Source organism: Sander vitreus, chromosome 13, assembly GCF_031162955.1.
Source record: "Sander vitreus isolate 19-12246 chromosome 13, sanVit1, whole genome shotgun sequence".
In the NCBI taxonomy this organism is placed as follows: domain Eukaryota; kingdom Metazoa; phylum Chordata; class Actinopteri; order Perciformes; family Percidae; genus Sander; species Sander vitreus.
This window is the reverse complement of record NC_135867.1, coordinates 4,226,197-4,253,257: the sequence shown is the minus strand read 5'-3', so window position 1 is coordinate 4,253,257 and position 27,061 is coordinate 4,226,197. Positions and strand designations below refer to the sequence as shown.

Below are 27,061 nucleotides of genomic sequence, written 5' to 3'. Positions count from 1 at the left end.
AGTTAATTAGCTCTAAGAGGATTTCAATGAACTATGACTGGAAGCCCTTCAGATTGCAGTAAACCTGGCCAGGTATTCTACAACACCGGGCCTGCTAAGAACAACCACCATGGGTTGTTAGCCGTCCTGCTGCCAGGATAATAGTGGCTCAATTATGGGCGAGTTGTAAGTGTCCTACAGAGGAAATGTCCCAAGATAGGCATGTGGGAGGAGAAAGAAAACACAGAGAGAAGAGTGAGGTCTTTGGATGAGTTGTAGCTGGCAAAACAGCTGGGAAACATGACATCTGATGACATTTTTTTTTATTTCATGTTTATTTGAACAGGGACAGATGCTGCTACATAGACATTTGTGCAACAAATCTCCAATGTGTACAGCATCACAGCATTTATAGCTATTGCTGGCGTCCAATGCCCGTCCCTAGAACTTAAAGTGACACTGCGGTAGAACTGCAAAAGATCTAAGCTCTAGGCTTTATAGTAGATGGAAGCATAGGCGCCGATTTATGTTTTCATCCGTGGGTGCATGCCCTTTAAAAAAAAACAGAACCTTAGGAAATGGACAGCGGCCGACACAAACACACACGCCTATTAACCTGATAATAAAGACGTAAAGCAGTCTTTCAACTCAGGACAGCGCCACTTCTAACAAATACAGATAGGGAAATGATTTAGGCCAGAACTATGTGTTAAGATTGTGCTTGTATGAAGCTTCACTGCAGCAATGACAACGTTAGAAATGTTATAAATTCATTTAAACAGAAAGTAACAACCACTCCTATGTGAGCAGTGACGGCACTATATTTCCTATGGAAAAAGTATTTTTTTCTACCAATTTGTATTAGTTTTAACAGAGAAAAAAACAACAACCGATGAGTCTCTAATTGCATTGAATTAATGTACAGGTCCTCATAATATGGGGGAGATCTACTTTCAACAACTGATCAACTCTACTTATCCACCAGAGATATTTTCTAATCTGTTTTGAAAGAACCAGACGTTAGAAACATTGCTGTGCAACTGAGGACGACTGTATTCACAAGCATGGCCTACCTGCGTTTAGGTGGCATTCCTTTATCTGGTACTGTAGCTCATTTTCATTGGGGATGTCTTTCCAGGTAGCCAGGAACACCTGTCGCTCTGAAGAGGGGGGGGGGGGGGGAACCAAAACATATATTAACACAAGTGATGTGGAAGCTGAGAGTTGATTTCCTCACAGAGAAACACAACACATTATTGAATTGTTGATATATATGGAAGTAAATATAGGCCAGTCTTTTAGCATATCATGTATGCAGCGGTGGAAGAAGTATTCAGATCCTTTACTTAAGTAAAAGTACTAATACCACACTGTAAAAATACTCTGTTACAAGTAAAAGTCCTGCATTGAAAATGTTACTTAAGTAAATAGTATGCAAGTATCATCAGGAAAATGTACTTAAAGTATTAAAAGTAAAAGTAGTTAATGCAGAAAAATCCTCACATTTTACGATCCAAACAGTTGTGTGTTTAATCGGCTCATCATTTCAGCTGGACTTGGCCGTTATATTGTTGGGTAGTTTAATTTATAATAAAGCATCATATTTTATTAACGACATGTGTTTTGTGTGCAAAAATCTTAATGTGTAAAGTAACTAAAGCTGTCAGATTAATGTAGTGGAGTAAAAAGTACAATATTTCTCTCTGAAATGTAGCGGAGTAGAAGTAGAAAGTGGCATGAAAAGAAAAGACTCAAGTAAAGTCCAAGTAGTTCAAATTTGTACTTAAGTACAGCACTTGAGTAAATGTACTTAGTTACATTCCACCACTGCATGTATGTAGCCATCAAGTGCATATGAAAGACTCTTTTTACAGAGTTCTTGTTCTGAAATAGGCCAGAGGTCTGATATATTCTATTTAGGATGGATTGTTTAATCTTGGTAAAACCAGATGTTCAAGTTTCAATTACATTATCTTACATTTTAGTGTCTGAATTTGAGCCAAGCTGATTTTTTTTTACCTGATATGAATGTCTAGACATGAGCCTGTTGAATTTGAGCCATTTGAATATAGTTTTTGGGTCACTTGGATTTATCTCTGAAATATGAGAATCCCAAATATATAGATTTTTGAGGATAATTTACACCACATCAACTCAGACAGATGGTTTTTCAATATTTCAGGACTGTAAATTCAGCAGTATTTGATTTTCAACATTAATGATTCAGCAGAAATTCACCTACATAATTAGATTTTAAGTTGCTTATAGCATTCAAATCAGTTTTCATAAATGTAGCTCCTCAAGCCATCATGAAATGTCAGAGTGTCTTAAACTCTGCACGTCTATTTCATAAACCATTTCACATCCGATAAATAAACATTTCCCCCAGTAATGTTTTATCCCTGCTTTAAAGATTGTGGAAGATATTAGTAGAGAGGTGATGATGTTTTATAAAGGTGTGCGTCACAATCATACCCATTTTTCCATCTTCAACAAAGAATATGTTGAGAGGGATGAGTACGCTGAAGTAGAAGACATCGATGCTGTTCTTCACAGCCACCTGAGCACGAGAAAACAAAAGATAACTTGGCTTTAACAAGAAATGCTCCAACACTCCTCCTGCTCGTCATGCTTGTTCTCTACGGCTGAGATGAGCTGGGGTTTAAATTATCGTCATATTACTTCATGTGACAACAGAAACTACATAACATGCTCTGAAAAACATTGCAGAAAGACACAAGAGGACACACCACAAAAAGTACAAGTAACGGTCAGCCGCAGACACTGTTTCAAGGCGGACTTGATTAGTCGATTCATCGTTAAGTTGTCAACTATTAAATTAATCGCCAGCTGTTTTGATAATCAGTTAATGGCTTCGTTAGTTAGTCTCCACCTTTTTAAATGTGTTGCACTGCTGTTCAAATGTCTGGTGAGTGAGTGCTTCTGTACCTGCAGATTATTGAGTGGGTCCATCTTCATGACTGGCCCGATGGTGTTGATAGGCAGAGACACCTCGATAGTCTGGCTGGGCATCAGCGGAGTGTGAACGGGCAGAGGACTGGTAGGGATCATCCCAAAACTACATGTAGGAAACAAACGAAAATCAAACATGGGTGGCATTCAGTACATGTATTCAGCTATAATATATACACTCAGTTGCCAATTCATGAGGTACACCTTGCTATAAGTCTAATACAGCAGCTATACTGTTTCAGAGAGATGTTGATTGATGGTAGTTACAGTATATTGTTACCTTGCACGGCAGCTGGATTCTCGCGGTATCAAGAGATCATGCAAGAAATGCATCATGTCAGGCACCGACCTAACGCGTTTGTGTCTGAACTAACGGCTTACTAAACCAATCAGCGTCCGGTGAGGAGCTACTGGCAGCTACGGGCGTGGTTAAGGTGTGGGTGACGGCCGCGACGGTTCGTGGGTAGCAAGTCACAGCGAGTCACGGCAATGCCGGTGAAGCGGTTGCAAGTGTGGTTACACTTTTCAAAACTTCACGCAGACACCGTTTGCTGCAATGTCATATAATGGCGAGCCAAAAGAGGTCGCAGTGCAATTAACGTTACACTTCCTTTGAGACAGGCAGGCACACCAGTGTTCTCTGTGCCCTGGTGACTGACTGACAGGCTGGAGGTTGTAAAGCAAGGCGACTTTATTTCTACAGCACATTTCAGCAACAAGGCAATTCAAAGTGCTTCACATAAAACATTAAAGAGCAATTAAAAGGAGATGGAAAATAAAAACAAAAAATAGAATAAGATAGAATAAGATACAACTACAAGATACAACTACAGTGCAGTGTAAGAATGCATAATTATTTGATTTGATAGGTTGTAGTACGGGTTTGGGAGGGGAGAGGGAGGCGTTTTATTTTGTGTGTAAACTGTTCTTAATAAACAACAAAATGCACTAAGTAAATAGGATAAATAGGTTTGCAATTATTTTTAAAAATGACATACATTTTTTGTTATTACAGAGGGGAAAAAAAGGTACCGTTGGGCACCGGAACCGAATTTCAGGTACCAGTACTGGTAGAAATGTGAACGGTACCCAACCCTACTGTTTGTTCAAAACAACAATGGCAGACGTGAAAGACAGATGGTTCATCCAATCACCTGCCAGGTATTTTTTTTGAAAGTGCCTGCCCTTTTCCAAACAGTTTCCAATGATGTCTTCTCAGATGGTTCTGTGTAACCAACCATTTGGGACGTTAGGTTAGTTATAATGTAGTCTAACCCGAGTTTTCCTGTGCGTCATCTCACTGACCTGTTCTTGTTGAACTGGACAGCGAAGTCGGTCATGTGTTGCAGGGCCTTGTTGGTGAAGGTCATGTCCATGTACATGTGGCCCTGGCGGCGAGAGAAGGTTCCAGAGATCTCCAGTCCCTTGGCTTTCACTGCAGGCAGCCACACCTGGGATAACAGTACCGGTGTAATCAATTCTACAGATAGCATATAAACTGCAGCTCAAAAGTTTGTAATCTCCAGCAACACGTTGCTTAAGCAAAGCTCTTCTTCAAACTTCACAATAGAAACAAAAGGTTAGCACCGTTGGGCTTTAAATAATGATCGAGGATCACTTATGCTTTTCTGGACTGGAAAACTAAACTAGTGTTCTCCCATCATGCAACACTGTGGAGACATCCACTAAATGGAAGTTTCAACCATTTTATTCTTCTTCTTCTTCTTTTGGGGCCCAAACTATTTCAAGTGTAAATAATATGTTTAGTGTCTGAATTATAATGTGTTTTATCTCTGTTATAATAGTTATTATTGAAGGAAAGAAGAAAACCATCAATATAACAGATGATTCATAACTTTTGAACGGTAGTGTATTTAACATACTTTTAAACCACATGTAACACTGCCCTTTGTAGCTTTGTAATTTATTGCGAGCAATGCATCTGTAACAGACTGAATGCGTGCTATTGATTATTCAAGGGAATTCTGAATGATGTGTGAACTCACGGCTTTTGGGGCAATATAGCCTCCAGTGGTGTTGGCCATGCCTGTGGAAAGCTCAAACAAGTCGCTAAGGCCACTGCTGACAGCTTGAGGAGCTGGTGTAGGTGACGGAGCAAAAGTACTGGGGACAGATGAGGGGATGAAGTTCTGTCCCACCTAAAGCAATCACAACAAAAAACACACACACACAATCTAAGTTACCAAAATTGTAGTATGCATCACTGGCAACTTGACAATTTGCTATATTAAACCTACAAAGAGAGGCACACAGACAATCTTAAGTCATGCCAAAAGGAAGAAACAATAATAAAAAAAATTAAAAAAAACTACAGCAAGCGTAAGCCAAAGCTCTTATGACAGAGTGTGACAGTGTGAAACTGTGAGGTAAATTTCAAGGAGCCTACATTTGGTTTGTGTGTTTTAGCCCATTAATTACAAAGCTCCAATGAAAATAATGACCACTGTCCTAATCATACGATTGTGTTTTACATTCTTGAAGGTTATAACTGCAAACCTTTCAGATCAGTTCGCACTTACAAAAATAACAACAATAAAAACTGACCTGAAGTTCACTGTGATGGATTATTTCACTCAAGTTATTTTGCAGTGAAGAATGTAACTCAATAGGCAGAAAGAAAACTACTAAACTACTGTAGTTTAGAAAGTCGTCAACAAGTGTACATAGAAAGAAGTAAATTGCACGGATGAGGAAAAACATCATGCAAGCAACTCTGTTACAGCTGAGTGACAGGTCTGTTCATCCATTCAGATGTAACTACAATTACCACCTGGCAGTTGTACGCCTCCACCAACCAGTCAAGCTGCAGTTTACGTCCATGTCTGGCCAGACTCATAATAATATATGTAGTGAAGACTGAAGGATTTTAATAAAAAGGTATTAAGCGTATTTCTGGCAAAACATGAATGCTTCACACCGGGGATCTTAATAATTAACCATTAATTAACAGTAAGAATTTTGACTGATTAATACAATCGGTTGAACAAACGAGCCTTGTGGAAGGGTGAACTGGGACTCAGTGGCCTGCTGTCGGTTAACGGTTAATAATCCGTTAACGAGAGTCGGCTATCGCTCAGAATAAAAATCTAAATTAGCATTTCTACTTCACACACATCTTCAATTCGGCAGCACAGGAGAGCTATACGATCACCACAGTTTCAAGATGGACACCCAAGATTAGTGTCACTAATTCAGTATCCGACCAAATGTGAAATATGCTCGCAATCTCCACTCCAATAACCCATGTAAATGGCGAATAATGGCTAAAGAAAATGGCAGATCATAATGATGTCACAGTGAAGTTGACCTTTGGCCTTTTGGGAATAAATGTCACTTCATCATCTTATCCTATTAGACATCTGTGTGAAATGTTGTCATAATTAGCGTATTAATTCTTTAGTTATGGCCAAAAACGTGCTACAGTCATGTGAACAAATTAGGACACCCATGCTAAAGTTGACTAAAAAGAGGAATAAAAAAATCATCTTTAGGAAATTGATCTTAATGCCTTAATTAAAAAAATGAGGAAAAATCCAATCTTTAAGGTCACCAATTTTCTTTGCGAATGAATAATGTATTGTTAATAAATAAATGTTCTTCCTTAAAATACAGGGGGCATAAGTCAGTACACCCCTATGTGAAATTCCCATAGAGGCAGGCAGATGTTTATTTTTAAAGGCCAGTTATTTCATGGATCCAGGATACTATGATCCTGATAAAGTTCCCTTGACATCATCACATCCCCTTCACCATACCTAGAGATTGGCATGGTTGTATTTCAGTTAGCCTAATAGCTGGTTTGATTTGCATTGAGAGATGATTTTATGGAAAGTACCCCATGCCAATCTCTAGGTGTTGTTCTAGGTGGTGTTTTTTTTCAGGACAGAAAATGGGCTAAAACATGCAAAACATCAGCGTGGTCTTCTAACCGAAAATATATAAGCGTGTGAGACAGAGAAGCCAAGTTAAAAAAAAAAAAAAACTTGGTGAAAAGTTGAAGAAGTTGGTGAGTGTGTGTGGTGGGTTAAATTCAGCGAGCATGCAGACAGGCAGACTGCCAAACAGAAGGGCTTGACTTACTGCTGGACTTCCCCCAACACCGCCGCCCAGGTCTCCCCCCAGCTACAGGAGAGAAGAGAGGCCCCCAAAGACAGCATCCAAACATCACACACAAACCAAACACACAAACAAAGACAGAGACAGAGACTTTCTTAGCAACCGCAGCCCATCAAGAGGAACCCCTTACTTTCTGGGAAAATAGCAACTCGGCATGGTATGTTAGACATTAAAACAAGACTTCAAAATGTGCCAGAAGGTTACGAAGGAGTCCAGTTATTCCAGCAGCTTAAAGAAGTGGAAAAGTGACCATCAACAGAGGAAAAATACAACAAGGTTTAATGTAGCTTTGTTGGAAAAATCTTAATGTATCTAATTTATTCAGGATTTTAAAACATTTCAAAAAATATTTGAGAGGTATATTTTTAGTTTACAGAGCTAAAATCATTGAGCAATTTTAATTATAAGCATACTTACGTGAACATTATAACCCTGAGTAACCCTGTGTCATTTCAGTAAAATTTCATTTGAAAATAAGATATTGACTGTTATAAGATTAAAAGTCTTGAGCGATGAGTACATGCAAGCCAAAACTTTGGCATATACCACTTTCTAAAAATATAAATATATAAAATATATTAATATATAAATATAAAACAATGCATTTAATTACAGCTGCAGAGATTCGGTGGTGTAAGCGGATGTAATCAACCTATCAATGTATGTGTGTGTGTGTGTGTGTGTGTGTGTGTGCGTGCGTGCAAGCTCACCAAACTGTCCAGGCCTCCTCCCAGAAGGTCCACCGCCCCCATCTGCATGGAGGAGACCTGGGGCACATTGACTGGAGGGCCCAGGTCCAGGTTCAGCAGGTCACCCAACAGGTCACCCTGGCTGGGGATCACATGTGGCTGGTCCATGGCAGCTGCTGGCCCGCTGCTCACTGGGCTCTCACCTGTATCAATGCTATCGCAGGAGAAAACAGTAGTACTGGTAAGAGTTTGAGATTAACTGGTATGGCTAAAAATAGGCACAAATACTTCCAAAAATGTGGGTTTAATATTATGAAGATCTTAAGGGATACAACTTTAAAGTGTCTATTTGATGGTGTCTTTAAAGACACATTCAAACCAAGGCCAGGGACACCATTCTGCAAAGCACTGCAGGTTGTTCTCATCTTGTTTGGTACATTTTGTCCCCTTGTGCTACATCGTTGTGCTCCCGTTGGATTGGTTTTCCCTCTTATGCCCTCATAATGCGCAAAAACAGAAATTTCAATATTTTCAAACATATGTGTTCTTTTATTCGAAAGTCATTTTTGGCCTTTTTCTTTTTAATTATTATTAAACAAGATGAGACAAGCCAAGTTCAGTCAGACTGTAGACATTCACTGACTAAGTGAAACCGGTTATCCACAATTTCCTGTTAATAAACAGCAATGGATCTTTTTAACTATCAGTGAGATACTGTATGGGGCAATGTGTTCAGGGTGTTGAACACAATTCCCTGTTCTCTAGAACATTTTGTAAAACATAAAATGTACTGTGAAATATGGACTGGAGTGTTCTGAGTCTACATATATTGTATGGTCAGTGTTTCCTCTATGTTGATAGCATAGTGGCGGTCCGCCACGGTAAAATTCCCAGCGCCACGGTATCAGAAATAGGGCAGACGCACAACAGGGTTTCCGCTATGTACACCGCGCACCACCGCTCCTTCAGCTGTTAATGAAAAGTCATAAACTCGTAGCGCTGTCTGCTCCACTGAACTCAAGCAAACTGTCATCCGCTCTCTCTCCCCCTAGGGTGAGCTCTCTCCGCCCCCTAGGGTGAGCAGAGCAACTGGAGCAGTGACAGGACGTCATCACTCGCGAAGTTATGGCAACCAAATAACCAACAGGGCGAGTACTACTTCACTCAATAAGTGATTAACAGCGACGAAAGCTGCGACATGAAATCCGCACTCACGCCCATGAAATATGACAGCTACAGTTTATTGGAAAATAGCATTGTGATGAATTTACTGTCCCAGACCCCAATTTAATCAGACCCCAGATGAGACAAGAAGCTAACGTTAGCCACGCTGCTGTGACGGCCCCTCCTATCGCTGACTCGCCGCTGCAGGAGTCTGTGTGTATTCCTCCGACACGCTGTAGTAACGTTACTGATTTAAAACCGTTTTCCAGGTTAGTGGGGGTGCATACCGCTCAAAACCAACATGAAAAATGTAGCTAGTAATGTTCACTCAGCGTTTTGTTGTTAAACTGTGTGTAAAATGAGCGGTGACGTTAAATCACCCTACGGTACCGTCTATTTTCTGGATGGTTTCAAGGTAACGGTCGGTAGCTTACATTAGCAGATAAGCCCATACTCTGACGGCCAACAACCCCCCGCCAACACTGAAAAAAATTCTAGTGGAAACACTGATGGTAGACTACATTCCCAACTTGATGCTACAGCTAATGATTTTAGACCATGCAACAGTGCTCAAGAGCCTTTAAATGACACAGAGATTTAAACTGGTGTTTGTATCTGCATGACAATGTTTACGAATAATGAGAAGGCTAATGAGCAAAAATGCCTTTATATTGACCTGCTGTGCTGCACAGGAAGGTGTTTCCGGTGGATTCCGTGGCTGCCCTCGACGAAGGCGCTGGGGGGTTTGTGATAGACAGAGGCCAGGGAGCCAATGTGGCAGATGAGCTCGTCCAGTAGGGTGGGCTCAATCAGGTCTGTCTCCTCTGAGATCAGGGGCTTTTCTGACAACACCACCTCCTTGGCAGTCACAGGGTCGGTGGACAACAGGCGCCAGTAAATGTAGCCCCTGTCACGCAGGTCAGGGTTGTCAGAGTCCTGCAGAGGAGCAGAGAGAGAAACACACGTGCTGTAAACTACATTTACTTTACTCATTTATTTAGCTTAGTAACTAGATCTTACAGGTGGACTAGCTGTTACTACAGTAGTAGTCGGGATCAACGGAAGTGCATTTTCAGGATAAAGCCTGACATCCGGCGACATGTCAGGCTCTGTCCCTCAACTTCCGCTCTCTGTGTGTTGCCGTTCGCAAACTCTGTTCGCTACGGAAAACAACTACAAACTTCGAGCTAGCCGGCTGAAAATGGCAAGTTTTAAATAAAATCTGGATTGTGCAACGAGGCAGGCCTGCTTGGTTCTTTCAGTAAATGATTGAATTTGGGGTGGCAGTAGCTCAGTGAGTAGGGAGTTGGGTTGGGAACCGGAGGGCGCTGCTCCAAGTCCCCATACGGACCAAAGTATGGTGGTGGTGGTCTGGTTACTGGAGAGGTGCCAATTTACCTCCTGGGATCTAGAGCAAGGCACCGAACCCCCAAATGCTCGGGGCACCTGTCCATCGACATCTCTCCATTAGTGCATGTATAGGTACTGAGCATGTGTGTGTAATGTGTATTCTACCAACAGAGTGAAAACATTGTAATATCCCTTGCGGAATTAATAAAGCATAAATTATTATTATTTAAGATTTACAAAGAATATGTTTACGGCATATGCTCTCTAACTGGGAGGTTTTGGGATCGACTGGTGGGATCATTGTCGATAAAGTAGACACATCGTTACACTGGTAAGAGCAAATGAGGTTTAACCATGTATCCAGCTAATTTAATAGCTCACCTTACTGTATTGTGTGAACAGTTAACTTAATTTAATATTCTATTTGGCGTTTTCTTTTGCAGGATGCAAATGTTCCACCAAAACAAGTTCCTTCCCGACTCTGTTTTGCAGAGCCAGTGTCGCTGCATCTGGAATAGGGCCGCCTAAGATGTTTGTGATTGGTTTAAAGAAATGCAAACAACCCAGAACAGAAAAAAAAACATGCAATATTATCCAGCAGTATATAAATAAATCATCAAACCGGTGTAAAACTACACTTCCACTGAATAAAAGACGACACTCACCTGAGTGGCCAGGCTGAGGACCTGCTGCACCAACTCCTGAGTCTCTGATGGCTTCTTAAGGAACAGCTTGACAATGGCAGTCAGAAGAGTGAGCTGGACCTGTAAGTCAATTATATATATTACTATTATATTTTTTATTTTGGCACATTTTTATTATAATATTAATCAGTTATATTACTATATTTTCAGTGTTGCAATGCCTCCAAAAGTCCATTTCTTGATTTGTTTTAATTGCTAGTAAAATGAATGGACCCACCTGGGTGCTCTCATCGTGGAAGCCCTCGAGGAAGCTCTCCAGCAACTCGTCAGCATTGTCGATCCTCTCGGCGTACTCGCCAACAATCCAGATCATGGCAGCACGGGCATCGGGCTCATCCAGAGAGTCCAGATTCTCACACAGTGTGGCAATGATGCTTTCATACCTGAAGAACACAACAGTATCTCAACGGTCAGAATGAAACTTTACTGCAGGCATATAGAGGTCAGCATCTTTATGAGTGCTGTAAATGTGATTGCTGGTCAAAAAACATAGACTGTATATAAAGATGGATGGTGCGTCCCCACTTCCTCCCACTGTACTAAAGTGAAACCAAAATATCCCAGATACAGGCGCTGCCATCTTGTAATTTTCTTTGGAGCCAGAGACTGCGCAGTAGTGATTGGGCGGATGAGCCGCGCGATCGAGGTCCCGCCCATACAACCGCCCGACCAATCACGAGTCAATCTCAGCTGTCAATTATGACGCTTTAGACCGTTTTTATTGCATCAAATAACTAAATAAAACTAAACTTATCCAAAAAAAATGAACACTCAAAAAAATTATTTGAGGTGTACAGGGTTCAGTGGGAGACATACTTGTTGGGGTACTTGCGAAAGATGTCCCTGATGACCACAATAGCCTCCTGAACCACGTAGTTGACCTTGGTCTGGATCAGGTCCAGCAGGGTGCTGACACAGCGCTCAGCTGATTGCTGAAGGGAGAACAGGACAGTAAAAGTTCATCACGACTCATAACATGACTTGTCATTGCAATTTGTTTGCTGTGGCTCAAAGTATTGCTACATGCAGAAGAGATTGGAGAAGGAATCAGTCAACTAAAGTTGAAGCTACAATCCATAACATCAAACTTACAGTAGGGCTGCAACTAACGATTCATTTCATTGTCGATTCATCTGTCGATTAATTTATGGATTAATGGATTGGACAGTTGTTTGGTCTATAAAATGTCCCAAAGCTCCAAGATGACGTGCTCACATGTCTTGTTTTGTCCACAACTCAAAAGATATTCAGTTTACTGTCACAGAGAAGTGAAGAAACTAGAAAATATTCACTTTTAAGGAGCTGGAATAAAAAATAAAAAAAAGACCCCAAACCAATTAATCGATTATCAAAATAGTTGATTAATCTTTGCAGCTCTAAACTAAAGCTAAAATGATATGTAAAAGTCTAGATGCTCTAAATCTGCAATAAAAATGTCACAACCGGATAAACGTAATATGAACGGAGGGCACTGGCACTATCAATCAGGACAGAGGAGACAAAACGTATTAATATTTCTGAATAGCAGAGTACGGATGACTGGAGTGTATTTCTTGCCTTTGCCTTTCTCGCGAGAAAGTACAGTACAGACAAGCACTAACGACCCCAAAACGACAGGTAGAATCAACTCTTCAATAACCACACAGCGAAGAGACAGGCAAAGCTCTCGCCATTCATAAATCACTCACTGACTTATGAATGACTTATTATTTTACTCTCTGATTAGTGAGTGAGCTACTTCACCTGTATTCTGATATTACTACTATCACAATGAAGTACTATGCATTTCTTACCTCCACTTTGATGGCGCAGCGTCCGATGGCTCGTACAGCCTTGCGCACAAAGTCAACATCCACCTCGGTGGCGTATTCCTTCAGTTCAGCCAGCACCTGAGAGTGACACAACGGCAGTGAAATGTACCGCATGTGTACACAATACAACGCCACACACACATATTTAACAGCTAATTTTTAATATAAAAAAGTGACGCACTAAAGCTTTAATATATTTATATAGTTTACTTCAATTCCGTACACGTAGTGGAATCTATAAAAAAGGCACAATGATGAAAATCCCATATTGGTTCCTTGAGCCCTAAAAGACCAAATACCATCTTGAAATTCATTATATTTCACTCCCTCCAATCATGTACACATACAATTACATTTGCTACTATAAAACATAATTGTTAAAGAGAGCAAACCCCTATGTAGCAAAAGTATCCTCCCAACAAAGTCCCTATGTAGTTGTTTCCTATATTGGTACCTGGGCAATGTTGGCCTGAGAGGCCAAGCGGATCATGATGTCCAGTTTCTCCAGTTTCACATAGATAGGGTCGTTGTACTTGACAAAGAACACCTTGATCTCCTGCTTCAGGATCTCAGGCCTGCACACAATGCAACACATTACACGTCAGACAGTGGGAAGACCTGATCCAAAAGAAACAAGACATAGAGGAAGCCTGAATATATGACAATGTTTTGTCTTTGTCAAAATTACATCTGGAAAAAAAACTCATTGTCTATTCAAAGACGAGACATTTACACACATTTACAACAGCAGATGTTCCCTTTGAGTGGAGCACTACGGGCTCATACTGTAGGAGAGTGTTGTATTATGGGTTGTTTGTAGCCCTCATGCTGCTAGGCTAGCAACGCTTCAACTGCTGAGAGTCTAGATAGCCCAGTTACACTAAAATAATATTATGTTAGAAAGCAGTGAGCCCAAAACAACAGCCTGAACATGCTAACAGTCAGAGAAAATCGTTCCGAAGACCAACAGCGTCCAGAAGCTTGACAGGAGTGTGTGAGTATTTGACAGAAAAAAATATAAAGAAATGCCGATTAGCAGAGCTTTTATTCAGCTGTAGGACCAGGATATCCACACAAAGCTGAATCCACTGGTTAATGATGCTTTTTTTAAGATAGCAACACAGTATATCATGAGAAAACAACCCAGCTTCTGCGGTTTGTGACCACGCACCTTTTCTGGACAATGAGGTTGATGTTCCTCAGAGCCACGTACTGGACTTCAGGCTCTCCGGAGAGTAAGGTGACCAGCGGCGGGGATAACTTCTTCAGCAAGGTGTTGTAGTAGTCGGAGTCCTTGGGCAACAGCTCCAAGAACTTCATCAGCACCTTGACAGCTGACAGCACCACTGCGGAGTTGGCGTGAGACAGCCGGGGAGTGACGCGCTCACAGATGCTTTTAAAGGGAGGGAGGGAAGAGAAGGTGAGAGTCAGTAAAGGACATGGAGGGTAACAATCTGAATCTGAAGTACGAGTGTCATCGTTTAAAAAGAGAAAGTGGTGTAGGGTGTGTATTGGTCTTATGTCTGCTCTTACAGTTTTAAATTTCATCATTCTTCTTTAGTAGGGATGTAACGATACACCCATCTCACAAGTTCACAATACGATTTTCTCATGATATTTTTCAACAGAATGAAATGACTGAAAAATCTTCCTTTATTTATATAAACTGTGCAAAACAGCAGATGTGTCCTTTAATCAAAAACAAATGAAATAATATTTTATCTTAAATAACAAAAAATAAATAAAAAATTAAAGAAAGGCTCGTTTATTGCTAAGGCCATATGGTTACATACAAGCACGTCTCCTCTGTGTCTTTAGCTGCAGACTGTTGTAACGTTACATCTCGGTGTTGGAAACCTTTCCAGTGAAATACAGTCACACTTTACACCATTTGGCTGTCAGCATTTTAGCCAGCTAATGTTACTAGCTAACGGCAGGCTAACATTATTTACCTGCTGTGTAATGTTAGCTAGCGTCATGCCCTGGGCTCTTTAGAAATTGCATTGCGGCTCATTTTTTATCTCAACCGGTTGTGAGCTTTACACATTTCAATCAATTTTTAACCAATTCACGATGCATCGTTACATCCCTATTCTTTAGTATCAGAAATGAACTAGTAAACTACAACATGTAAAATATTTTCCCTTTTAAATACTTAATAGCCTATGTACATTTTTGGGGGACTCCCGGGGTTTAGGGGTTGACCATGAACCACAACGTCCCTGTTTGGGGTCTGGCTGGAGACTTCAGTTGCATCTCTCGCTCCCTCATTTCCTTACATCTCTCTACTGACACCATCTAATGAAGGCATAACATGTGTATGGTGTATGTTTGGTTTTGTGAAGTTTAAATAAAAAATGAGTAAAAAAAAAAAAAAAAAAGAAAAGAAAAGAAAAGTCAATAGTCGATATGACGGCCAATCGGCACAAGCTTACATTCCATACTTAAGTAGGAGCGATTGCTACCTTTGGGCCTCGCGCTCATCCTTGGGGTTGTAGTTGGACAAGCAGTCCAGGATGAATATCTGTCCCCACTCCGTGCACTCGTTGAGGGCCGTCAGCAGCTTGTTGATGTTCTGTGGATTGAGGTCCAGGAGGTTGCTGTTGGGGTGAGACTCGCTGATCTCAGACAGGGCAGCGACTGCGTTGGCCACAACCTAAAGGACGGAGGTGTTTAGTGATAACTCTGTAGCTATTATGCTATTTGGACTCATCAACAACGTCACTGTAAATCAACATTTCTTTAAAGTGACTATATGTAACTTTAATTTTTCTGAAGCTCTGTCATTTTTCATACAATAGTCTTAAATGACCTGTAACAGCAAACAAGACTAACAAAAGAACGCCGTTTTTATATAGTTTTTAGTAAGGCCTCCTCCCAGGTTTGATTTTTCCCACGGAGTCACAGAATGATTTGCGGCAGGTAGATGGCGCTACAGTAACATTCTGATGGGTCACAGATTTCTTTCCAACACCGCAAAGCCTTTGTTAGCGTATCCAGCCTTTTGAGCCAGGTAAAAGGAAGCAGGAGATTTCTTTATATAGGCCTAATTGTATTTTAATGTTATTTTAGAAGTTATCTGTTGTAGTTATGGCTGATACGGGGCAGGACCATCACAGAAAAAGGGAAATTAAACGAAGAACTAAAAGCTAAAAGGGAAAGTGAAAGACAAAAGGCGATAACACGAGTCACACTCAATCAGGCTATCAACAGATGGAGACAATACCCGGTTTAGCTCACCATACATCCAAAGTAGGTTAAGTTACTGTATGCAACACTGGAAATGCAACGATGCATCTGTAACTTATTCTTTTATTGTAAATGAATGATTTTCTGTCTGAGCAAAACATTCATCGCAACTGTATGACCTCCCCGTAACGCTTACTCGGTGGGGCAATACAGCACCAGAAAGAAAAGACCTTTACGACAGCAGGTTTGGTAAAAACACTACCGCTGGAATCAACACAAACTGAAAGTTACATATAGCCACTTTAAGGGTTACTGCTCATCACTATAATCACAATAAAACTCACATTTCCTAGATCACAATTAAAAGTGGGGTTACGAAAGTTGAAGCTACAATCCATAACATCAAACTTACAGTAGGGCTGCAACTAACGATTATTTTCACGTCGATTAATCTGTCGATTATTTTCTTGATTAATCAATTAGTTGTTATGTCTATAAAATGTCAGAAAATGGTGAACAATGTTAAGCAGTGTTTCCCAAAGCCCAAGACAACATCCTCAAATGTCTTGTTTTGTCCACAACTCAAATATATTCCGTTTACTGTCACAGAGGAGTGAAGAAACTAGAAAATATTCACATTTCAGGAGCTGGAATCAGAGAATTATTATTTTTTTTTCATAAAAAAATGACTCAAACAGATTAATTGATTATCTAAGTAGTTGCCGATTCATTAATTAGTTGACAACTAATCAATTCATCTTTGCAGCTCTACAATTAATACAGCTTTAGAGAAACAAGGTGGGCAGATTTGCTATTATTGTTTATCACTGTTAACTCAGATCACACTTTTAAAATGTTGCAATTGCTTTTTGCTCAATTCCAACTTAAGCCCGGTGCAGACCGTATTGGGTAAAACATGTATCCAGCTATTGATGTATACTGTAATGTACTGTGAACCTAGATTTTACCAGCTGCCTCTGTTGCATGTACATTTTGCTTGGAAAAAAAAACAGAGCGGGTATCGGGAAACAACGGATACCCGTGGAAAATGCACACAAGCTGTTCCTCTGGCTTGTGTTGGACATTGAACAACAGATATACATGACATACATTTTAATCAAACTCTGTTTCCATGGCTGTTTGGGCATGAAGTCAAAACGTACGAAAACAAGACTCAGGTTGAAAAGAACCAACACCCTACCATGGGATTGGAGTCAGCAATGAGATCTCTCAGGGAGTCCAGGAAGCCCTGGTCCTCCACCATCTGGGCATTGATGTCATGAAGTTTAGCCACGCAAACAGCCGCCGTCTTCCTGACGTATGGGTCCTCATCCTTCAGGCACTTCCTCAGCGGCTCACACAGGTACTCTGTGATCTTGTCCACCCGGATGCAGCCCATGGTACGGACGGCCAGAGCCCGGATCAGAGGGTTGGGGTCCTCACAGTCCTGGAGGGAGACAAGAAAGGCAGTTGTGAGGGAAATTCCATAACTTTCTATGACTAAGTCAGAGCAAATCTAAGACCTTAAATGCATCCTTTTGCTTATTTATTACAAACTTCCAGCTGATTAACGTCTGATAGTAGCACCCAACATGGTTTTCACAGAGGACAGCCAATGGGGTGTTCATGTTGCGAGTTGTATATTTTATATGATGTTAAATAAAAATAAAAATTGTCAAATCTACTCCACACATGTACACATACTCCTTTCCAAAACACGTTCATGCTATGTCAATCACAATTTTATACATTTTTTACCTGACATCTCCAGAGCATGCAACTTGATATTCATGACTTGTCTTGTGTGGAAAACACATCACAGCATGACAATTAGGGCTAAACTTAAGGATTATCAATCTGTCATTTATCTTCTCCATTAATCATTTGGTTTATAAAATGTGATAAAATAGTGGAAATGTTTGTTATAACTTCCCACAGCCCGAGGTGAATTTACCTAAATTCCTGTCTTGTCCGACCGACAGGCAGAAACACATAACATGTTTTGTTTACTGTTTACCTTATATGACAAACAAAATTAACCTCACAGTTGAGAAGCTAGAACCACTGATTGTATTGTCATTTTTACTTAACTTGGACTCAATTTTCTGCTAATCCACATATTGGCTTATCTTTGCAGCTCTGATGACTCTTTTCTGTGGGAACCCTGTGATGGGAAACTGTGGGAGTCACAGTCATGTCCACACTACAGCAGCTAAATATGAAAATGCATCTTTTCGTTACCCAAAAACTGAGCTTTTCAAAAACGATGTCCAGAATGGATAAATCTGAAAAGGCTGCTTTCTCATCTGAGTGTGGACAGGGAAAAAATAAAACAGCATTTTTTTTTATTTAGACGTATCTGCCTAAGTGCACAGTACAGTATATGTAGTCATAGTTTCAGATACCTTGGCAGTATAATACCAAGTTGGAAAATGTTGAAAAAAAACAAACAAATCAAGTTCATTCAGGGCCTTGCCTTGACGAAGCTGTTGACGGCCATGATGGCCATGTCAGGCTGGCTCTTGGCGTAGTTCATTAAGTAGAGGTAGACCAACTTCTTCAGCTCCAGGTTGTCGGTCTGCATGCAGTTCACCACATCTGGGAACAAAGAACTGATAGCAAAGCAAGAGGACTCCGTCAGTTTACAGTATGAGGCTTCAAGGCTGTTTCTTTCATCTTATGTTTAAATCGTGAGCAATGTGATAAACAAGTCACCCTAAAGGCCAATATAAACTCTCTCAGATGTGTTTCGGACAATCTGAAAGCTCAACCTTCCTCATTTGTGTTACTTTACAAAACAGTGTTCAGACTTGTTGCCCAGATGGGCAAAGGTGGAAAAATGTGCAGAGCTCCAAGTGCTCCTCGAACAGTTTTCTCCACATTCCTTACATTGCTACATCCACCACCGTCTGTGTTTTCATCCCTTCTCACTTTTAGGAACCGTGTGATGCTTTGGCACAAGGTTCTTCCTTGCGTTTCCACCGTATTGACTAATTTGCTTGACCAATTACAACTGAATGCACTGTTGGCAAGCCATGAGAGTTATTGGACCTTGTATTTAGTATCACTTCCTATCACTTATAGTTCCTGCAGTGCAAAAGTGCTATTTGAGGGTTAAATCAGTCGGCCCTCCACCTGTGGAACTGAATCGACAGATACTCGCACAGTGATACAAGACAATACGATACAAGACAGTGAAGAATTATAAGCAGATGTCAGTTACCACGATAATACCACTTGAGTATAGGGCTGCAACTAACGATTATTTTTAATGTCGATTAATCTGTCGATTATTTTCACGATTAATCGATTAGTTGTTTGGTCTATAAAATGTGAATCAGTGTTTCCCAAAGCCCAAGATGACGTCCTCAAATGTCTTGTTTTGTCCACAACTCAAAGATTGGAGTTGGAGTGAAAAAACTTTTAAGTTTTAAGAAGCTTGTATTAGAGAATTTTTCCTTTTTTTTTTTTACTCAAACCAGTTAATCGATTATCAAAATAGTTAATAAAAAAACTGATAACTAATCAATTAATATTTGCAGCTCTATATAAGTATGTGATGAACACACTTGAGCAATTGTAGTCCGGCCTCCCTTTATTTGCTGGACGAACCACACTCGGTTGATAGTTGACATAAATCCAGACAGTTCTATAAGAGTTGAGATTTAAATAAGTACCTGACATCCTTGCCAACTGTCATGGCAGCGATGACCTTCTTTACTGCCTCTCTTCTCTTCTCCTTCTTCTCATTGTTCAGCTCTGCCTTCAGTTCGAAGATCTCCCCTGTTAGATGAATCACGGTGAGTGTTGGCAGCAGCAGCAGTTTGAATTTACTGCCAGACACAGTTCAGCACCACCTCCTTCCTTACTCACCTTTTTTGTTTGTTGTGAAATATTTGGAGTCCGTCATGATTGTTGTCCTTTAGGTCTGTACAGAAGAAACACACTGCATCATGTCATCAGCAAAAACTGCATCAACGACACCCTTTAAGCACCCACAGTTTCCCTTTTCACATACAATTAGTTTAATAATTCAACGTCCATTTGTTTTTACCGTCTCTTCCACCCTGATGTGGTTTGTGACTATGTGTGACACTGTTTCCAGGAAGTTCGGTCATTTTGTTTATCCATGCTGCCTACCACGTTATCTGATTTGGCTGACATTTTTACATGATCTGTAATTAAGAAAGTAATTTGTCCCCAGGGCCATGCAACTCTCCAATGCCTCACTAAAGGGACGAGGAGAGATAGACTTCACTGCATCGTCTGTCTGCCTCTCCACCACTTCCACTACCTCCTATAACAACAGTTATGTACTGACTGTCCACTGGGCCACTATTTACTGTTTACACTGTTTACTGGCTATATTAGCCCATGTGCACAACCCCTACCTCCCTCCTTCCTTCCTCCAGCATGAACTGAGGTCTAACTTAATACTTGAACAATGGCTGTAACCCTATTACTTTAAACCTCTAATATTGACTGTTGATTTGTCTATCTACTTTATTCCCTTACAATGGCCATATTTAATGCTGTCTTTTTTTTTAAAAGTTATCCTTGCACTGCTATAGTTTTGATATTACTATGTCTACATCATTCTCTTATATTGTCCATATTTAATGCTGGTCTCTAGACTTTATTCTTGCACTACTGGACCTTTGCACTACCACTCTCATAGAGCACCTTACCATGCAGACTGAATCACAGGGTCAGTCCCTGCCCTGTCACTGCAAGTGTCTCATGCTTATACATCCCTTAGTACATTCATGTGGATTTTTTTATTTAGTATCTTTTCTTTTATTGATCATATTATTCATGTGGATTTGTTATATTATCATCCTGTTTATGATGTATGTGTATGCTGTGTGTGATGTCTTTAAGCTACTGGGACCTTGAATTTCCCCTTGGGAATCAAGTAAGTAAGTAAGTAAGTAAGTATGTATCTATCTATCTTAGTATACAGATTCAAATCGGATTGAGGCTGGATTTGTAGAAGAACCTAAATAGCCTGCACAGAGCCCTGACCTCAGCCCCATCCAAGGCCTTTCCACCCAATATCACAATATTGTGAAAATCCTTCCCAAAGGAGTGGAGGCTGTTATTATAGCAGCATATAAATCGGAATACATTATTGATCCCTTCAGGGAAATTGTTAAGTTGCAGTTGCTCACAGTCAGATTTAGGATTTCTTTTTTCAAGCACTATTAAGTACAATTCTGAGGCACTTGTACTTTACTTGAGCATTTCCATTTTATGCTACTTTATACTTCTACTCCACTACTTGTATTTTACCACATTAGTTACTACTTACTTTGCAGATTCAGGTGATTAATGGAAATCCAAATTGATTAATAGATAGTGACACCAGCTGCACCATTAGTGATGCTTACATATTAAATCATCAATAATTACAATCCAGCGATATATACATTCTCCTGAAATGGGCCATTCTGCATAGTGAGTACTTTTACTTATGTATTAATCAAATCCATTCCTTTGTTAAATGATTACAGTTAACCAATTAGCTTGGGCGTTTTCGATAATGCGCTGGGCGTCATAACGTTTGACCTATAGAAATATGGTTTGACCCATAAGGAGAGGCCAAGATGGCGGCGATGTAGGTGGGCGGGCGTGTTTCGCTCTGTCAGGTAACGCGGAGGGTTTGAGTTTAACTAACCGATGAAACTTTAAATATTTCTAGAAGGCAACACAGATAAGTGATAACTTATACATATTGAGCTAAGTCGGTCCTGAATGGCCAAAAGGAAAACCAAAAAAACGTTGAGACTGGAGAAAGCTGACGACGCCAACGTTACTCCAAACATGCTACACGTGGATGAAGCTAGCAACAACCCTATTGAGATGCGGGACGTGGATGAAACTAGCGGACAAGAAAAGGACGGTGACTGGTTTGAGGCAAGTCCAGACGCACAAGTTGAATCTGAGGCCCTTGCAACTCCACTGCCAGATACTCCGTTAAAACCTCCAACAAAAAAGGTAAAACGGAGAGAGACAACAGAGAGACTGCTGATATTTTAGAAGCCATCCTTGTGTTATCTGGGAAACATGATGAGACTTTTCGGGAAAATCTCTGCTATAGAAAAAAACGACAGATGGAAAAGCTAACCTCGACCGTTCAGCAGCTTACTTTGGATGTTAAACAACAGAAACACACACTGGAAGGCATGGAAAAAGAGATCAATATATTGCAAGCAGAAAATAAAACTCTGAAGGCAAACATCGCTGACTGCCAAAGTTACAGTCGAAGGTGGTCCCTGAAGATTCACGGCGTGAAGGAGGAAGATGGAGAAAATATCAGGAGCAGAATCATCGAGATCCTGGGTAAAGTGGCTCCCAATGTTCGTGACAGCCTGAAGGATGGGGTCGACATCGTCCATCGCATCGCGCAGCGACGACAAGACGGCTCAAGTAGCTCAACCATCATCCTTTTCGCAATGCGACGTTTTCGTGATGCTGTCTGGAAGGAGGCGAAAGGCTCAAAGTTTCTTCTAGACAACAACTTGAGGCTCGCTGAAGCACTGTCCTCTGAAGAGAAAGCGGCCAGAGAGAAGCTGCGGCCCTTGGTTAAGAAAGCAAGAGAAGAAGGGCAGAAGGCCTCTTTTCGCGGCCTTTTTGTCTTCATAAACGGAAAGAAGATTGATTGTTCAGAGGTAACATAGAATGTCTATGTAGACGTAAGTCTCATCTAATACCGAGAATGGTCATTCAAGCTGTTTGATGCTTACTAAAAACTAGCTTTTCTTGCAAGTATGCTATTTAAGAAATGTCAGTTTGCACCTTATCAACTCAGTTAAGGTAGCCCAATTCACACTTTATTGACTTAGTTAATTAAGGAGCCAAGCCAAAACTTTTATTTGTGCTCTTTTTTTGTTGTTGTTTATCATCAAGAGAATTTTGATGTAATTGTCATAGAAGCTACATTCATGGGCACAAGAAAAAGGAACTTTACCCCTGTTGGGACATCGAGATATATATATATATATATATATATCTCGATGTCCCAACAGAAAAGAATAGGGCTAAAGTTCCTTGTAGAAGCTGAATTGATGCACAAACTTGACCTTTTACTGACAAAAGTAAACATTAATTTGGAAGAAGAACTCGAAATAAGGAAAATCCAGCTACAGTTGGACCAAAGTTATTTAGACTTGGCAAAAGGAGCGTTCATTAGGTCAAGAGCCAAATGGCTAGGAGAAAGGGAAAAGAACACCAGTTACTTTTTTGCTCTTGAGAAAAGAATTTTTAAAAGAAAATCTTTATCTGTCCTTAATATTGACGGAGTTCCTTCTAAAGATCCAAAGCTAATTTCTAATTTTGTCACCATATTTTATAGGAATTAAATTGTAAGTACACCTCAATATTTTACATAACATATACCTTACTAATTAGAGATGTTCCGATACCGATACCAGTATCGGCTCTGATACTGCCTAAAACGCTGGTATCGGTATCGGGAAGTGCTGGAGTTTATGCACTGATCCGATACCACGTAATAAAGCCCTAAAGAATATCTACGTTAAGTAGTTTATTTATGTTCTTTTTCCGTTATAACTGACTGTCAAACTGCAGAATAAAAGAACGTTCTGGGGCGTTCATGTTTCACAAAGAGTTTAACCTGAGCCAGACCGACAACAAAGACAGAAATCATATCACATCCATACAGAGATAGTAGTATACTATACACATTATGATGTTAAAACATAATAAAATATGACACACTGGTATCAGATCGGTACTCGGTATCGGAATCGGTATCAAAAAAAAGGTATCGGGCCATCTCTACTACTAATCACCTTGTTGCTAGATTTACCGACACTGACTCTTCCTGTACATTTTGTAAACAGAATATTGAAACAATATCTCACCTTTTTTTTGATTGAGAAATTTCCAAAAGATTTTGGACAGATTTGGAGTCTTACTTTTTTGAACCCACCAACTTTATCTACTCCTTTAACCTTAAAGATATCATCTGTTTCTACGATAATTCAGGTAATGGTGCTCTTGAATATCTAATTAATTTTGTTATTCTGTATGCAAAATTCTATATTCACAAGCAGACATTTTCTAACTCATCTTCTACTTTTGTACCTTTTCTCATATAATTTAAATCTCTACTGAAGTCACTTAGATCGTTGGATAACAAAAAAAGTATCGAAATTGTGGAAACTGTAGAGCTTTTTTTCCCTGAAACCTCTGACTGACTGTAAATGTATGTCTTCTTGTACTTGTTTGTAATGTCTATGTTATTTCTTTTTTTATACTTTTGTTATTTCTCGTTTGTATTGCCTCGTATGTTTCTATTTATTTATTTACTTTTTTTATTTTCATAAGTTTGTGCACTTGTTGTTCACGTGCTATTGCTTACCTGATTTTTTTGTAAACTGCATTTTGTCAATAAAAAAAAAAAAGTAAAAAAAAAAAAAAAAAAAAAAAAAGGTTTGACCCATAAGAAAATATAGTTTGACCAATAGAATATGGTTTGACCCTTAATACATCCATGGGTTTGACCGTGGGTGTGTTATATTACCGGGTTTGAGACATAGAATATGGTTTGACCCCTCAAACGTTCAAATTAACTCGAACCACAGCAGTTTTGCTAACGTTAGCTTGCTGCATGCTAACGTTAACGTAAATGCACCAGTTTAACTGACCAGTGCTAACGCTAACGTTACCTCCGGACTAGCGATGCTAACTACTTAACAACGACAAACTAACGTTACAAACCCAATCAGCTGTGTTGTAACCAGCGTTTTCAGCCAGTCTTGTAGTGCTATAACATTAAATATGACATCAAAACAGAAGAGTGATCAGCGGCCCAGTTTCCATTGCTGCTGACAGGGAGCTATGTTAACGTAATGTGAAGAGCTGCCCAGCTAACTGCTCGCCACGAAACCACATAAAAATAGCAACACCGTTACATAAATGTTAAACTGTGTAATATTTCAGATACCTGGTTAAGTGTATGTCAGCGGGGGAATGTTACGGAAGGTGCAAGACGCAGGTTGGTCCCTTGCCTGGTTGCAGGAAGATGGAGAATCGGGATTGTGGTGGTACATTCGGTGTCATCGGAAACTAGACAACTTCCCTCTTGGGTTGATAGCATACCAAGGAAAACAGAAGTCATTTTCAAAACATACGTCATTGATGCCAAGCCTGTAGCATTCTACATGTTTTTAATTGTAATAGAGCATATTTGTTTTCAATAACTACCCGAAAATCAAACTGTTAATGCTATTTAATAATATTCAGGAGGACTAATATAATGTTTCCTATTATCAGGAGGTGGGGCTAATCGCCAGATTGTATTGGCCTCTATGAATCTGCGACCTCTATCACACATAGACATACACACACAGACACATATATATATATATATATATATATATATATATATATATATATATATATATATATATATATAATTGAGGCAAATAAAATCTGGATTTACTGGTACTTTTGTTTTTAATGGAGACCAATAACAAGGAAAACAAGCACGCACATTTAGATAAAAAAAAAAAACATCAGTCAACATCACTTAGTGTTTTATTTTGTGAAAATATGTTTCACTTCAAGGTGAAACAACATAGATATGACGTGTTATATAGTGGGACTTGCCATGACTGCCCCATGAACTTAAACAGAACTGGCACCAAAGTCTGGCACCAATGCAAAATTCTAATCACGTATGACATTTCCTTCTTTTTTAGGTTCCTTGAAACATAACAGGATTTGTGGTGCTACAGACAAATACTACCGACCCAATGCTTAATAGACGGCTACTCTATATGGTTAAGCCTGCGATATATACGCATATATATAATTTTTTAGGCGTGACTGGTAACTGACTCACGATTTCCCACAGCATTGAATCTAGCACAAGAGGAAAGTCTTGGTTGGGATCACACAGTGATGTCCTGACTGACAGAGAGGAAACTAGAAGAGGGTTATAGCCACAGTGAACTGTCTGTGTGACCGTCTTGGTCAAACAGACAATGACTGAATAATTACATTTGGCTATTTTCAGCAGGGATGGAAGAAGTTCTCAGACTGTTTACTTCGGTAAAACTATTAATCTGTCTGTCATACTTTTCCGTTTGAGTTGTAATTTAGTAAGCAGCAACAGATTGGTCTGCTAAATGAGGCTATTGCTCAATTTAATTCCAAAGAAGTAGACAACCTGCACTCAACAATTGAATAATGCTCCTCACAAAATCCAATATTTTCTCTTTATTGGTCCCCCCCCCCCCAGGCTAACAGGCTTGAACCTGTGTTATGTAAACATAGTATGTAGGGTATTATATTGCTTCAGGGCTCAAACACTGCTGGAAACATCATCTAATGTAGGTTACACATGTCGGCAGTGGTAGAAGTAGTAGTCACATCTTTTACTTAAGTAAAACTAGCAATACTACAGTGTAAAAATAAACCTAACCTAATCTGTTACAAATAAAAGTCATGCAGTCAAATGTACATTAAATTAAAAAGTAGATTTAATACAAGTATAAGCATCAAAATAAACTTGAAAGTACCAAAAATACTCACTATGCATAATGGCCCATTTCAGAATTATATATATATATATATATATATATATATATATATATATAACATCACTGGATTATAATGATTGATGCATTCATGTGTAAGCATCACAAATTTTGCAGTTGGTAAAGAAGGAGCTAATTTCAACTACTTTATCTACTGCTGGGTAGCTTAACCTATTAAAATATATAATCATTTATTAGTGGATTATATTTTGTATTAATACTCTGCAAAGTAACTAAAGTTATCACAAATGTAGTAGAGTAAAAAGTAAAATATTGGCTTCCAAAATGTAGTGGAGTAGAAGTATAAAGTATCATACAATGGAAATAGAAACATTTCCATTGTTTCTATTTTTTTCTAAACAAAACATAGAAAAGTATCTCATAATTGTAATTGAAATTGAAGTAGTAGTGGCTATAGGTACAGAGAAATACACAAAAAAGTGGCTAGGGATATAAAACATATATAACAGCAAATATGATGTAAAAAAAAAAAAATC

At 39.6% G+C, this 27,061-nt stretch overlaps 1 protein-coding gene across 3 annotated transcripts in view; it reads right to left on the bottom strand.

Moving 5' to 3' along the window:
• ap2b1 (adaptor related protein complex 2 subunit beta 1) overlaps positions 1-25,078 on the bottom strand; it is a 29,059-nt gene extending 3,981 nt beyond the window's left edge. Inside the window, exons 1-20 of one of the 3 annotated variants that reach the window (XM_078265408.1) lie at positions 24,968-25,078; positions 19,870-19,924; positions 19,674-19,779; positions 18,473-18,608; positions 17,198-17,443; positions 15,273-15,463; positions 13,979-14,200; positions 13,262-13,382; positions 12,790-12,885; positions 11,813-11,928; positions 11,214-11,379; positions 10,958-11,056; positions 9,619-9,878; positions 7,800-7,992; positions 7,054-7,095; positions 4,959-5,111; positions 4,258-4,403; positions 2,929-3,058; positions 2,455-2,539; positions 1,053-1,139 (exon numbers count right to left, since the gene is read on the bottom strand). In XM_078265408.1, the coding sequence (XP_078121534.1) occupies positions 1,053-1,139; positions 2,455-2,539; positions 2,929-3,058; positions 4,258-4,403; positions 4,959-5,111; positions 7,054-7,095; positions 7,800-7,992; positions 9,619-9,878; positions 10,958-11,056; positions 11,214-11,379; positions 11,813-11,928; positions 12,790-12,885; positions 13,262-13,382; positions 13,979-14,200; positions 15,273-15,463; positions 17,198-17,443; positions 18,473-18,608; positions 19,674-19,779; positions 19,870-19,906 (2,632 nt within the window). In that variant the 5' untranslated portion in view covers positions 19,907-19,924; positions 24,968-25,078. Of the gene's footprint in view, positions 1-1,052; positions 1,140-2,454; positions 2,540-2,928; positions 3,059-4,257; positions 4,404-4,958; positions 5,112-7,053; positions 7,096-7,799; positions 7,993-9,618; positions 9,879-10,957; positions 11,057-11,213; positions 11,380-11,812; positions 11,929-12,789; positions 12,886-13,261; positions 13,383-13,978; positions 14,201-15,272; positions 15,464-17,197; positions 17,444-18,472; positions 18,609-19,673; positions 19,780-19,869; positions 19,943-24,967 lie in introns of all 3 variants that reach the window. The other 2 variants (XM_078265409.1, XM_078265410.1) reach the window with 2 other exon arrangements.
• Positions 25,079-27,061: the final 1,983 nt, after the last annotated feature.